Raw genomic sequence first — 12771 nt, 5'->3', positions numbered from 1 at the left:
TAGCATTTCTCATGAACACAACTCAATGTAAGCAATGTGTAACAGTACATTAGATCACAGTGCAGCTGTATTCTTGAATCTGATTGGACAGAAGGTGTGGATGATAGGGATTTTAGGAATGATATTAATTTGCTCATCTTCTAAAATGTTTTCGTTTCCATAGTAACAGCTCTTGCACAAGGTCTTGTACGGCGGTTGCTCCACATGATCTAAGACTAATAATAAACTGATTTAAAAACATGTTGCTGTTTATCAAAGAAAAATGTGTAATCATTGATGTGCTGAAGTTTGTTCTAAGGAGACGTTTATTTAATATTGATGGAAGGAGTCTCCAGTGTCAGTGCTTTGTAAGTTTCCCAACACAGGAAAGTTTTCAGGACAGAGGAGTTTATCCTTTCTGGATTTACAGTAAAATGACAAACTACATCTCTTGAGAGAGAAAGAAAGAGAGAGCGAGCGATAGAGAGAGAGTGCGAGAGAGAGAGAGGATGAGATGCTGGTGAGAGAACGAGTGTTTATCGTTGCTATAATGTAAGTGAGAACAGGAAGTAACTTGCCTTGCGGAAGTTCTGCATCATTTTATCTAACTATCCTGTTAAAAAGCATGACGTTTATTAATAATTGTTGGCGAAAGGCTGTGGTATGAGCAGAAAAACACACTTCGGACCTTGCAGTTACAGGAAAATAATCCACTTCGGGGTGGTAATCAATCACATCACCCTGGCGTGTGGATTATTTTCACATAACAACATTGTGTGTTTTTCCTTACACATGTGTAGCTGCTTATTTTATAGCTACTGCCTGATTTCTGAAGTTCAGCACACTTTTGTCTGTCATTTATGTATTCCCTTATGTAACGTCTGTGTCAACAGGAAGTCATGGATGAACGCTTAAGACTTCCATAAACACTCAATGTGAAAAAGTAAAAAAAAGTTAAAAAAGTAAATTAAACCCTCTATAGGAACGTGCTTTAGTACATTTGTTCCTTTTGCCAATAACTGTGACATGAAGTTTTGTTAAAATATATACCTTATTTTTATAAGGGCTTTTTTATTTTTATTTTTTTAGAGTAAATGTACTTTACATAAAGGTTAAATCAGTCAAATTTTTTGTGCGAAAGACATTTGTTTTACCTATTTTAACCCATTTTTACGAAGGGGTGCCAATAATTTTGGTGTATAATAATATCCCTCTATAATAATATCCCTAAATATTATGTATAAACACTACGGATTTGAGTGTGCATTCTAGCTTATTTAGTGATGCGTGAGTGCATGTATACGCTGGTTCTCCACACACACACATACACACACACACACACATATGTAAATGTTCATGCTTGTCTGAAAGGCGTGAGTGTGTGTTCAGCTGCATTGCAGTTTCCAGGCTGCATGTCGAGGCTAAACGCTCATGGACAACACCGGCCTGATTTACTTTTCCTTTATAAAGTGCTTACGGGACATTTTCAGGAGCGAGTTTACAGCCGGTGTCATTTACAGTGACATCACGTGTGACTTCCTTTTTATTTCCCTCGGCCTTGACAACAAATAAATAAATACAGGAATAAATCCACATCCTCAGCTGCAGTTGATTGTAATAAAGCACAGCAATGAGGAGCGTCCCCGTCACCGTCCCCGTCGCCGTCCCCGTCCGGAAAAGAAGTGTCCTAGAAGCCTATTTTTTCGCTGAGTAACACTTCCAGATGTTCTACAGAGCTCACTATAGAACATATAGGGTGTAGGGCACCATTATTTCAGTCCCTAGACACTAGGCAGTGCACTTATAATACGAAGAAGTCTATTCCTGTTCCACAAACTGCTTCCTAGTGAAGATTTTACTGTAAATGAACAGGAATTAGGTTATATCTCTAAAACTGTTTACTGCAAAATGCTCTAATTTGACATTGTGAGAAAACAACAATAATTTAATAAATACATATAAATAAATATTGTATCTCCCATTTCGGTTAGGATTAGTTTCTCATACATAGTAAGTAGGGGAATAATTATCTCTGGGATTTTATTCCTGTTTGAATCTGTCATATCAATATTTTTTTCCCCAACATCTGGAAAGCGGTATTTTACCTTTTATAAAATGAGCAAACATTGCATGTTGGTAGAGATTGTGTTATATCCTGTGGGGAAAAAGGAAGAGGTTTCGCACTTTTCCGTCAATATAAAGACACTCCAGGAAGCTTTCGCTCTTTTCTAACATCTGACACCGAAAGGAAAACAAAACCAAGTCCGAGTTTATGAAGAACAGTAAAATATAGACGTCGATTAAAAGGACGTGTCATAGAAGTGACGCTTCCAGGGGTTTGAGTTTTAGTACAAATTTGGTCTACATACTGTATGTTATGCTCGTATGCTCGACCTACTAATGATCAAGTGCAACCTGGTCAACCACGCCACCTAGAACAAGCACTTATAATAAAGATCAGAACAATCAGGTTGTATTAAAATGCACAGTAAAATGTGCAGCTTCTTCTTTTCTCCTGTTAGCAAAAACTAGACTGCTTCATACGGCTACGTTCCAAAGCTAAGCTACAACACGGTCATAACAATCGGTTAAGAGCTGTTAAAATAAAGGTGTGTGTAGTACACACAGAAACTTCCAATGATTCCAAGACACTCCCATCTCTGATATATACACAGATCATCTAGTCCAGCGTGAATCGATCATAATTACTATATTCCAACATCCTCCTGCAACATATCAGCAACATGACCTCATTCCAATACGTTATCGTTTCTACAGTAACAGCTAATTCTCAGGGATGTGTATCGTTTAACGTGTGTATCATGTATCGCTTCACAAAATTCAAGCATAACAACAAACAGATTTTAAAAATGACGTTATTTCACAAAGTAAGGAGGTTGAGTAGTCAGAGGTAAAGCCGTAACTTTCGACACAGGACAGAGGAGCTTACGCTTCGTGGATTCTCGGCAACATGACAAGCTGCGTTTTTTTTTTCCTTATTAATCTCAAGAGAGAGAAAAAAGAGAGGCTGGTGAGGGAACGACTGTTTATAGCTGCTATAACGTAAGTGAGAACAGGAACTAACTTGTCTCACAGACATTCCGCACATAAATGCAAGGATACATGGATAAATGTATGCTGTGTCATTCTTTAATAAATAAAAAATTGTAATTGCTGATGAATCACTGTGGTGGAAGAGGAATAAAACCCTTCAGGATGTGCTGTTATTGAACAATAATAAACATACATCTTACAGAATAAAATCATTCCCTGTGGTTATATATAGGCTTTTATATAGGCTACAGGGAGCTGAACCCCAGATTGGACAAATAGTGCACTACATAGGGTGCAAAAGAGGACAAGACACAGACAGAGAGAGAGAGAGAGAAAGAGATAAAGGCAGAGAGAGAGAGAGAGAGAGAGAGAGAGAGAGAGAGAGAGAGAGACCTGACCTATATAGGAAGGAGGCTGAAATATTTATGGATGTAAGTGTCCTAATTCACGTGCCATTGGGGCATCACAGCTTTTTCGTCCAACTGCAGCAAAGGAAGGGGACGCAAACACACACACACACACACACACACACACACCATCCCATGCATATGCACACACAGACACACACACTTATGTCTTACTATCCTTATGAGGGCCTTCCATTGACATAATTATTAATGCAGCTAATAATGCTAAGCTACACTGAAAGCTAACCCTAAGCTTAACCTCAGTGACCAAAACGAAACTTTTTTTGTTGGCTTTTTTCTTTCTTTCTTTTTTCTTTTTCCTTTTTTTTTTTTTTTTTTAAATAAAAGCTGCAATTTTTGTTAAAAAAAAAGTTTTCCTCTAAATGTCCACACAAGGTCAAAACTGTCAGATATTCCTATACTTGTGGGAACATTTGGTGGCCATGAAAATATAAAAACATATCCCCCCTGACACACACACACACACACACCCAGAGGTGTACACACATGCAGTCCATGCTTACAGTCGTCTCCAGTACTCATGGGCCACTAGCTAACTTTAAACACACACACAGTGAGATATAGGACACAATCTATATCCACCAAAGACCAAAGAAAATAAGACAATTTATCAAATGACAGTTCTTAAATAAAAGCGTTATTCACTGATATAGAGGTATAAGAGTACGTGGTCTATGATGGAACTTTATTTACATTCCTTCACATATGGTCAAGAGCAGGTACAGCTGGTGGAAATGTGCTAGCAGGACTAATCCCCGCTGTTTAACAGACAGATAAAAAGACATCGATATTTCGTCAAGGCTTCATTTTTATTATCCACATTACACCATTTTGGATTATTTTGTGGAACTGAGTGACAAGCGAGAATCTGGGGCTGATTTCTTTCCAGCCCAGACTGTAGCTTCATGCAGCCTATCAGTGTCAGGTGACTATACAGACTGACACGCCCCCTAGAGTTGACCTTCTGATCTTTTTCCACGAAGATCCGTAACACGCCATCAGCAGTGACTGTGAAATACAGTCGTAATGAACACGAACCAAGTGGATTATTTACTCTGTCGAATTATAAGTAGATATACTGAGCACACATCGTCCAATCAAATCCAATAATGTCCAAACATTGTCATGCATGTTGTTGAGCTATTGATAGATACCCGATTTTAGACTTCCATCTATATAAGCTCACGAGCAGCCGTCATTATACATGACTATAAGAGATCTGATAATCGGTCTAGCACGGTCTAACAGTCCTGAGAGTGTCGGACCCAAACACTCAGCTCAGCTCGATATTAGTCATCCTATTAAAATTAGATTTTAATAACCATTAAGATTAAAATTAGATGCTCAGAGGGACCTTTTGCAACGTTTTGCTTTAGAAAGTTTTAATCAGCGGAGGTTATTTTTATGTAAAAAAGAAAGTCTCGGCATGTTTTCAATAATTGCATTATTACTGCAGTGAGAGTGGAAAGCAGAAACGGCATATTGTCAGAAAGAAAAAAAAAGGATGGAAACTCGTGTGTAGCTGCATCATGGTGGACACATTGTCGTGCATGAATAAACTAATTTTTTTTAAATATGACTCATTTAAACAATTCAGTTGCCTTTTTTTTTTTAAATAACTTAATTAAGTTGCTGTGTGCATGGAACTTTTGCACTGTGAGTGTGGATGTTGCTGAGTTCATGATCTAAGAATAGACAAACTAAAAAATCAGGGATAACAAGCGACAGGTGAGAATAATCGGAACAGGAAACGGTGACCATATAAGGGAAGGGAGGAATAAAAACAGGACAGATGTAACACTGAGTAAATGGGGACAGAATCAGAGGATGTGACCCACATATTCAGGGCTTCTCTAAAGCCACAACGTCATAGAGAAATCATGATATATGTCATGGTATAAAAGTCTGAAAACACATCTGAAGATCCCAGATAACATTAGGGAGCTGTGCGTGATTTACAATGAACAGTCACAATAATATATAAACATTAAAAGGAAAAATCCACCCCGAACAAGCGGCATATTAATTTTTAGAATTAACGTGATACTCAGTGACATCCAAGGTCAAACAGAAATGCTGGTTAACAGTTTCCTACATTACCCACAATACTGTGCAACTGCCTGCTGGTAGTGTTGCAGTGGGATTTAGCCCTTTTTTCATCTCTATCTAAAGGGAGCGATATGGCGGCGCTTTAGTCGGTCAGTCTATCCAGCTCTCTCATCTCCTCATCTATACACTCTGCTCAAACAGGTCAGCTTCCAAAGCTTCAACTTTCATTCCAATACCACCGGCAACACCATCGCACTCATGGTCATCTCGTAGATCGCTCACTAGCTGAGCTGCACTGAATTCTGGGACTTTGTGTCCAATGTCTGCTCTACGTGCAACGTTTCCTTGTACGCCTTTACAAGGAATTTCTCATTATTATCACACTGACTCTGGAAAATGTGAGTGAGAAAAGAAGTTGTTGCTCTTTTCGTCTTTCAGAGCTAACAGTGAATATCACGTATGTCTGAGATCGTTTCTTTTTTTTTTAAAATAAAACTACCCGAGCAATAACAATAACAGTGTCCTCTTGTGACATCGGCACAGCACACAACCGCTAATTGTCACAGGAACAAGCACAGAGAATACAGCACCAACCAACAAATTAACTCCAGGATCACTAAACGCATCACAGATATTGCATTAAAGCAGATAAGACACTGTTTTGCATGTGTGAAAGACGTCTAAATCCTCATAAATCCCGTTTATAAATTATTTATGCTCCCAAGCTCGGGTTCAAAACTGCTAATCAAAACCGTTAAAAGAAATTCATTGGTTCAAACAGCCAGTGTGTCACGTTCACCATGGACAATTCCCCCCAGACCACCAGAGGACTCCCTCTTTCACGGTTTTTAAAATTCCTTCCTCTGTTGTCTGCTTCACTTCCTGTGTTTGTGCGCCTCTAATTAGCTACCCTATTTAAGTTACTACAGTTTCCCACCTTAGTTGCCTTGTGTTATGTTGTATTGTTACTATGTGTTATTGTTATTGTTGTCGTCATCGTTGTCGGTGGTGGTGGTGTGGGTGTTGTTGTTGGTGTGGGTGTTGGTGGTGGTGTTGGTGTTGTTGGTGTGGGTGTTGGTGTTGTTGGTGTTGGTGTTGTTGGTGTGGGTGTTGGTGGTGGTGTTGGTGTTGTTGGTGTGGGTGTTGTTGGTGTTGTTGGTGTTGGTGTTGTTGGTGTGGGTGTTGTTGGTGGTGGTGTTGGTGTTGTTGGTGTGGGTGTTGGTGTTGTTGGTGTTGTTGGTGTGGGTGTTGGTGGTGGTGTTGGTGTTGTTGGTGTGGGTGTTGGTGTTGTTGGTGTTGGTGTTGTTGGTGTGGGTGTTGTTGGTGGTGTTGGTGTTGTTGGTGTGGGTGTTGTTGGTGTTGTTGGTGTTGGTGTTGTTGGTGTGGGTGTTGTTGGTGGTGGTGTTGGTGTTGTTGGTGTGGGTGTTGGTGTTGTTGGTGTTGTTGGTGTGGGTGTGGGTGTTGGTGGTGGTGTTGGTGTTGTTGGTGTGGGTGTTGGTGTTGTTGGTGTTGGTGTTGTTGGTGTGGGTGTTGTTGGTGGTGGTGTTGGTGTTGTTGGTGTGGGTGTTGGTGTTGTTGGTGTTGGTGTTGTTGGTGTGGGTGTTGTTGGTGGTGGTGTTGGTGTTGTTGGTGTGGGTGTTCGTGTTGTTGTTGGTGGTGTCGGTGTTGTAGTATTTGCACTGTGAGAAGTTTTAGTTTTCATGTTTAATTTCCCTTGTCTTGCCGTAGTCTAATCCTTCGTTTAGTTAGTTGTTAACGTTTTTTGGTTCTTTTCATGTCTTTATTTATTAGTTGTTTATCCATTAAAGACTTCTACCCTTGCATCTGACTTGATGGACATAGTGGGCGGAGCTTATTTTTGTTAGCCCAAACATTATTTTAATGTACTGGAAAATGCATGGGTTCTTCTTCTTCTTTTTTTTAATGTTTGCTCACTTTTAGTAGTCGCGTTAACCTGCTCAGAAAGCTAAGCTCCATAAGGTAGGCTATATAAACCATAGACGCCTTTGCTTGCTAATGTTAGCTTGATACCTAGCTAGGTAGCTAGCTGGTTGGTTAAAGTTCCTTGATAACTAGCATGTTTGTTCATTTTTAGTGGGAAACTGGGTCAGGAAACTAGCTAGGTCCATTAGATATATAAACAATAAGCACATTTTAATTTCTAGAAATAGCTTGTTGTCTAAGTAGCTAATGGTAAAGATTAGCAAACGACGTTCATGGTGTCTAGGTAGCTTGTATTGGAGAAATACAGTATAAAGCAATGTTATGCTGCCTCTGAGGCAGATACAAGCTAGCTACCTAGCTAAAAAAAACTAATCAATAAAACAATAAATCTACAGAAACAAGAAACATCTATCACATAGCTGCTTGTTTCTCCTGAGATCTCACCTCAGGTAGAGATGAGAATTTTTTTTTATTTATTTTTTTTTATTTAATTTTTTATACACAAACCTATTAAATCAAGGCTTAAACATGTAAAGCACACATTCATTTAAAAATGACCTGACTTTATCAGGACATTGTGTAAGTTTTAACAATGAAGAGTTAAAACAGGTCCGTCATGACGAATTGAGCTCAGATTTTGTATAATAAACAAGTCAAAACTTTTTGAAAATCGACTGAAAAGACAAAAAGCAAATATACACCGTGAACACATTCTGACTGGGCTATAAAAGTGGAATTGATGTATTTAATTTCTTTGTAACAGTGAGCTTTAGCGTGAATGCTTGCATCGAGTATCACCTATTTCACTTTTTAAGTAGGTGCGTCAGAGCTCCTGAACCCGTCAATGTAACAGGAATGGCACTCACGTAAGAAGTACTCGGAGGCGTCTGCTTTGTAATCGGCGTCTTCCGGGAAGTGATCGATCTGCTTGCACAGTCCTTTGAAGGTTCCTGTTAGAGAGGAAGTACAGTTATAAGACTTATATGACAATATATGACCATCTGATACTTTAACACTTCTTAATGTTGCTATAGAGAATTGACACAAAGGGAAGAAAAACAACATAAAATGTCCACCATGAGCCACCAGAACAGCTTCACTGAAGAATACAGGAAGTAACTGCAGTGTACCTCAGTAATAATCGTAGGTGTAGTAAGAGTTCAGTGTAGTTACACAAAATATCCAGAGAAACAGGAAGTCATGGACAACCTGTACAAGCTGTACAAGCCAAGTGCTTTGGTGCTTGCTTGCTGATTTAGGACTTTTTTCATACTACGTTGTGTACTATGCTGAAGTTTCTACATCTGCTATACAGCATCAGGAACCACTTTAGCACAAAGTCTGTATGATGCTAAACTGGTGGCTGTCAGCTTCCTGTACATGTTACCTACATTCGCCTTGTAGCTGAAGAAGAAATCTACAGCTAGGGCAAGTGGAACACTGCGCACATTTCATTTTAGATGAACAGTTCCTTTAATTGTGGTGAAATTATTGTTAATTAAAATGCTTTCATCTATTTTCCCCAAAAAAACCTCAGTTGTGTTTCAGTCTTAGCAAAATGAACATTAACTAAAAATCCACTGCCTTTATTACTGAACTGTGCCTCTGTGCAGCTTAAATATATTCAATCCTAATGTGTGTGTGTGTGTGTGTGTGTGTGTGTGTACACATTGCAGTAACACACGCTCTTCCTCAGCCCCTCCTTTCCCTCAGCCGTTTCTTTGATAACTGCTGCAGCTGTAGGGAGTTAAAAAAAAAATTCCCAGAATCCTCCAGGACCCTACTGCGCTGGGATGCGCTAAATCAACCAATCACGGCATGTGTAATCAGAGATGGACAGGGAAGAGGAGCCCGCCCACGCACGGCTACACACAGTGATGTCATCCCTTGGGCTCAAGAACAAATCAATGCTGAAGCCCACTCAGATGAGATCGAGCTGGGAATGTGTGTGTGTGTGTGTGTGTGTGTGTTTCACTCTCACTCCCTGGATATGTGTGTGCAGTTATATATGTGTGTGTTAGTCCCTTCCTCTCTGCCATAATGAGACAGAAGATTAGGAAGATTCCAAGACCCCTGAAACAAACAGGGACCCACACGGACTGTACCATTTATTTTACTTTACACGATTCTTGAGCCTACTGAACGATTCTTAATTAAATCACTTCACCGCTAAGGTATTAGTGTATAGAGTAGTTTTAGAAGCAGCAGCATCAGTAATACATCTTGTGTTCTCTCTACACTCACATATCCCCCCTACGTAAAAATGTTATAATGGTTTAGCCCTGTCACTGCAAGTAGGCTAATAAAATTATTCATTTAAATGAGCATGATGCCAAACAAACATGTCTAGCTTTCAAAAGAGAAAGGAAAGATGGGGAAAGATGACTATATTCATTATATTATAACATTTCTTTTATATAAAAAAAACATATTCACAATGGAACACAATAGTTTACTGTACAGCAAATTGAACGTAGGCGAGCTATAGGTATCTTTCATTGTTGTCAAATGAAGAATGAGTGTGCTCTTAGAACAAAACCCCATGAACTACCTTCCATTTGACTGTTTTCTTCAGTAATAAATCAACAGTACACTACGACAAACAGCGTGTTATTGTGTTAAAGACAACCTGAATTCGAAACCGACCTCATTGCCTCGTTAGCTGATTTCTCTATATTAATCACTTAAAATATAAAATTCTTTTTTGTCCATATTTTCCCATTAAAGCCGTCTTTATGTTGTACGATTTTCAATCTGGTTTTGCTGTCACAGACAAAAAAAAACGCATATTGTAAACAAATGATTTGGTCGTGAGTTAACAATGGCGGTCTTACGATGCATAATGGACCAATTTAATGCCATTACGACCAAAGACACCTGATGACAAAACTCTTTTTTCGAAAGTTTGTTTTAGATATTTTTTATCATTTAACATAATTTTTTAAAAAAAATTAACATCTCTATGTTGCTTGTCTAAAAGTTACCAGTAGGAGGACAGCACTGGATGACATGAATCTCCCGGGACAGCTACAACTACAAATACACTAATGGTGATGACGAAACATAAACAACATCTCCTTATTACCTCATGCTCTCTCTTCTGCACAAGCTGACTGGTGAAACATAGTCATTTTCTTTAATCACAGGTCTATCGTTAGAGGATCTTCATTGTGTAATGTGACATGGAGAACACACATTATCTTTCTGTTACAGAATTCACCCAAGATTTTATTGGGATCTCGTAAAGTGTGATGAGGAGGAATCTTAAAAGATCGCTGAAATCGCACATGCAAATCACAAAGCCGGCTGAATGGCTGCTGATTTTTGACTATCACTGTAGAGTCGCAGGAAAGATTAGAAATAACAATAATAATAATAATAACCAATCAGCAAAGAAACGAAGCACAAACTTTGACCTCAGCATATACAACGTCAAATAAATATAGCTTCACTCTTGCGCTCGCAGGATTTTGTTCAGCCTCCGCCCACTAACCATAGATGTGATTCTATGTTTTATTCAATTCAGTTTTATTTGTATAGCACTTTTAACAGTGAACATTGTCACAAATTGTTATTTCAGAACCCTAACTTTTCATAATCCAATCAAATTCCCAAAGTATTTTATTCCTCTTATACCAAAGCAATTTGCCAATGTTAGCACGTTTTATTTATTAAAGAAAAAAACACATATTTTATCCATTTATAGTTACATTTAATGTTGTGCAAATGTCCACAAAACAAGTTAGTTCCTGTTCTCGCTTACGTTATAGCCGCTATAAACAGTCGTTCCCTCACCAGCCTCTCTTTTTTTCTCTCTCTCTTGGAGTTAATAAGGCATATAATACAAGATTGTCATGTTACTGAAGAAACTACAAATCATAAACTCCTCTTTCCTAAAGACTTTCCTATGTCTTAAACGTTGCACAACTTCTTACAGTAAATTTCACCAGAGCACCGTCTGTATCTTTCGCTCTCGCTTTCAAATAACGTCAGTTGTTTTTAATTATGTGGAGTGTCCGACCTACAATTCCCCAAAAATGAGCTGTTACTACAGAAACTATGCATTAGACGTATGAGTGCATTAATATAAACGTGTGATTTGCAGCTGCACTGCTGGCAGAGCTGCTGTTAGAGAAAATAAATCAACACCTTCTGACCAATCAGAATCCAGAATTCAACAGCGCTGTGGAAAAAAGCTGGATAATCATGTATCATGAGGGCTTGGAAAGATGCAATTATCCCCACACCAGCAATAAAAAGATTATAGAGCTGATCTAACACTGAAATGAATTTTATTAAACATGAAAAATCTATTAAATCAAACTGCAATCAAACGGTAATGCTCATGCTGCACACTTCAGACAACTGTGTGGTGAAATTAGGTAGGTTCTGTTGGTGGGCAATGTGAGAACCTTCTGCCTATATGTACGTGTGTGTGTGTGTGTGTGTGTGCTTAATTGCACGCACGTCCGTTTCTCTTTCCCTCTCTCCGAAGCTGGACTCTGTCTCTCTCTCTCTGCAGCAGGTGGGCGAAACGAAGAAGTTCACCAGCCAAACAGCAGCGGGGGACGGGTTTCCATGGCTACCATTTAGGACGATCAGTGTGTGTATGTGTGTGTGTGTGTGTGAGAGAGAGAGAGAGAGAGAAAGAGAGAAAGTGTGACACCTGAGAGAATCAGGGTGAAAAACGCAGAGGATGGGGAAGAGATGTTCACTGAACCTGCGAGACTAACACCTGATATGTTACAGACACATACACACTTTCTTCCCACTTTTATTACACCACGGCGCTGTCGAATTCTCCATTCTGATTGGTCAGAAGGTGTTGATTCATTATTTTCTACCACAGCAGCTGTGACAGTAGTGCAGCTGCAAATCACAGGTTCATATTAATGCTCTCGTTCTAATACGTTATCGTTTCTATAGTAACAGCTCCTTCACAGGGACTTGTACAGCGGACGCTCTGGATAAACGGATTAAAAAAAGAATTGATATGGTGAAGTTTTCTGTACGGAGAACATTTATAGAAGAAGTCTGCAGTGTCAGTCAGAGGTAATGCTGTAACTTTGTTGTAAAGTTTTCTGAGGAGTTTTACGCTTTGCGGTTTCTCAGTAACATGACATTCTGAGCTTTTTTCTTCTTATCAACTTCAAGAGAGAGAAAAAAAGAGAGACTGGTGAAGGAACGGCTGCTTATAGCTGCTATAACGTAAGTGAGAACAGAAACTAACTCGTTTCCACAACATTAACGTAACTATAAATGGAGAAAGAGTACAATTATTGGCAAATTGCTGTGGTACAGAAGGAATAAATCATTT

General features: G+C 39.0%; 1 protein-coding gene across 1 annotated transcript in view; it reads right to left on the bottom strand.

Annotated features, from left to right (window-relative positions):
• LOC113528048 (voltage-dependent calcium channel gamma-2 subunit) overlaps positions 1–12771 on the bottom strand; it is a 57868-nt gene that overhangs the window by 11290 nt on the left and 33807 nt on the right. Inside the window, exon 2 of the mRNA XM_026916304.3 lies at positions 8321–8404. Within this exon, the coding sequence (XP_026772105.1) occupies positions 8321–8404 (84 nt within the window). The remainder of the gene's footprint in view (positions 1–8320; positions 8405–12771) is intronic.

The sequence above is a fragment of the Pangasianodon hypophthalmus genome, chromosome 13 (assembly GCF_027358585.1).
Source record: "Pangasianodon hypophthalmus isolate fPanHyp1 chromosome 13, fPanHyp1.pri, whole genome shotgun sequence".
NCBI lineage: Eukaryota > Metazoa > Chordata > Actinopteri > Siluriformes > Pangasiidae > Pangasianodon > Pangasianodon hypophthalmus.
The sequence above is the reverse complement of the archived record's forward strand: the minus strand, read 5'-3'. Positions and strand labels throughout refer to the sequence as shown.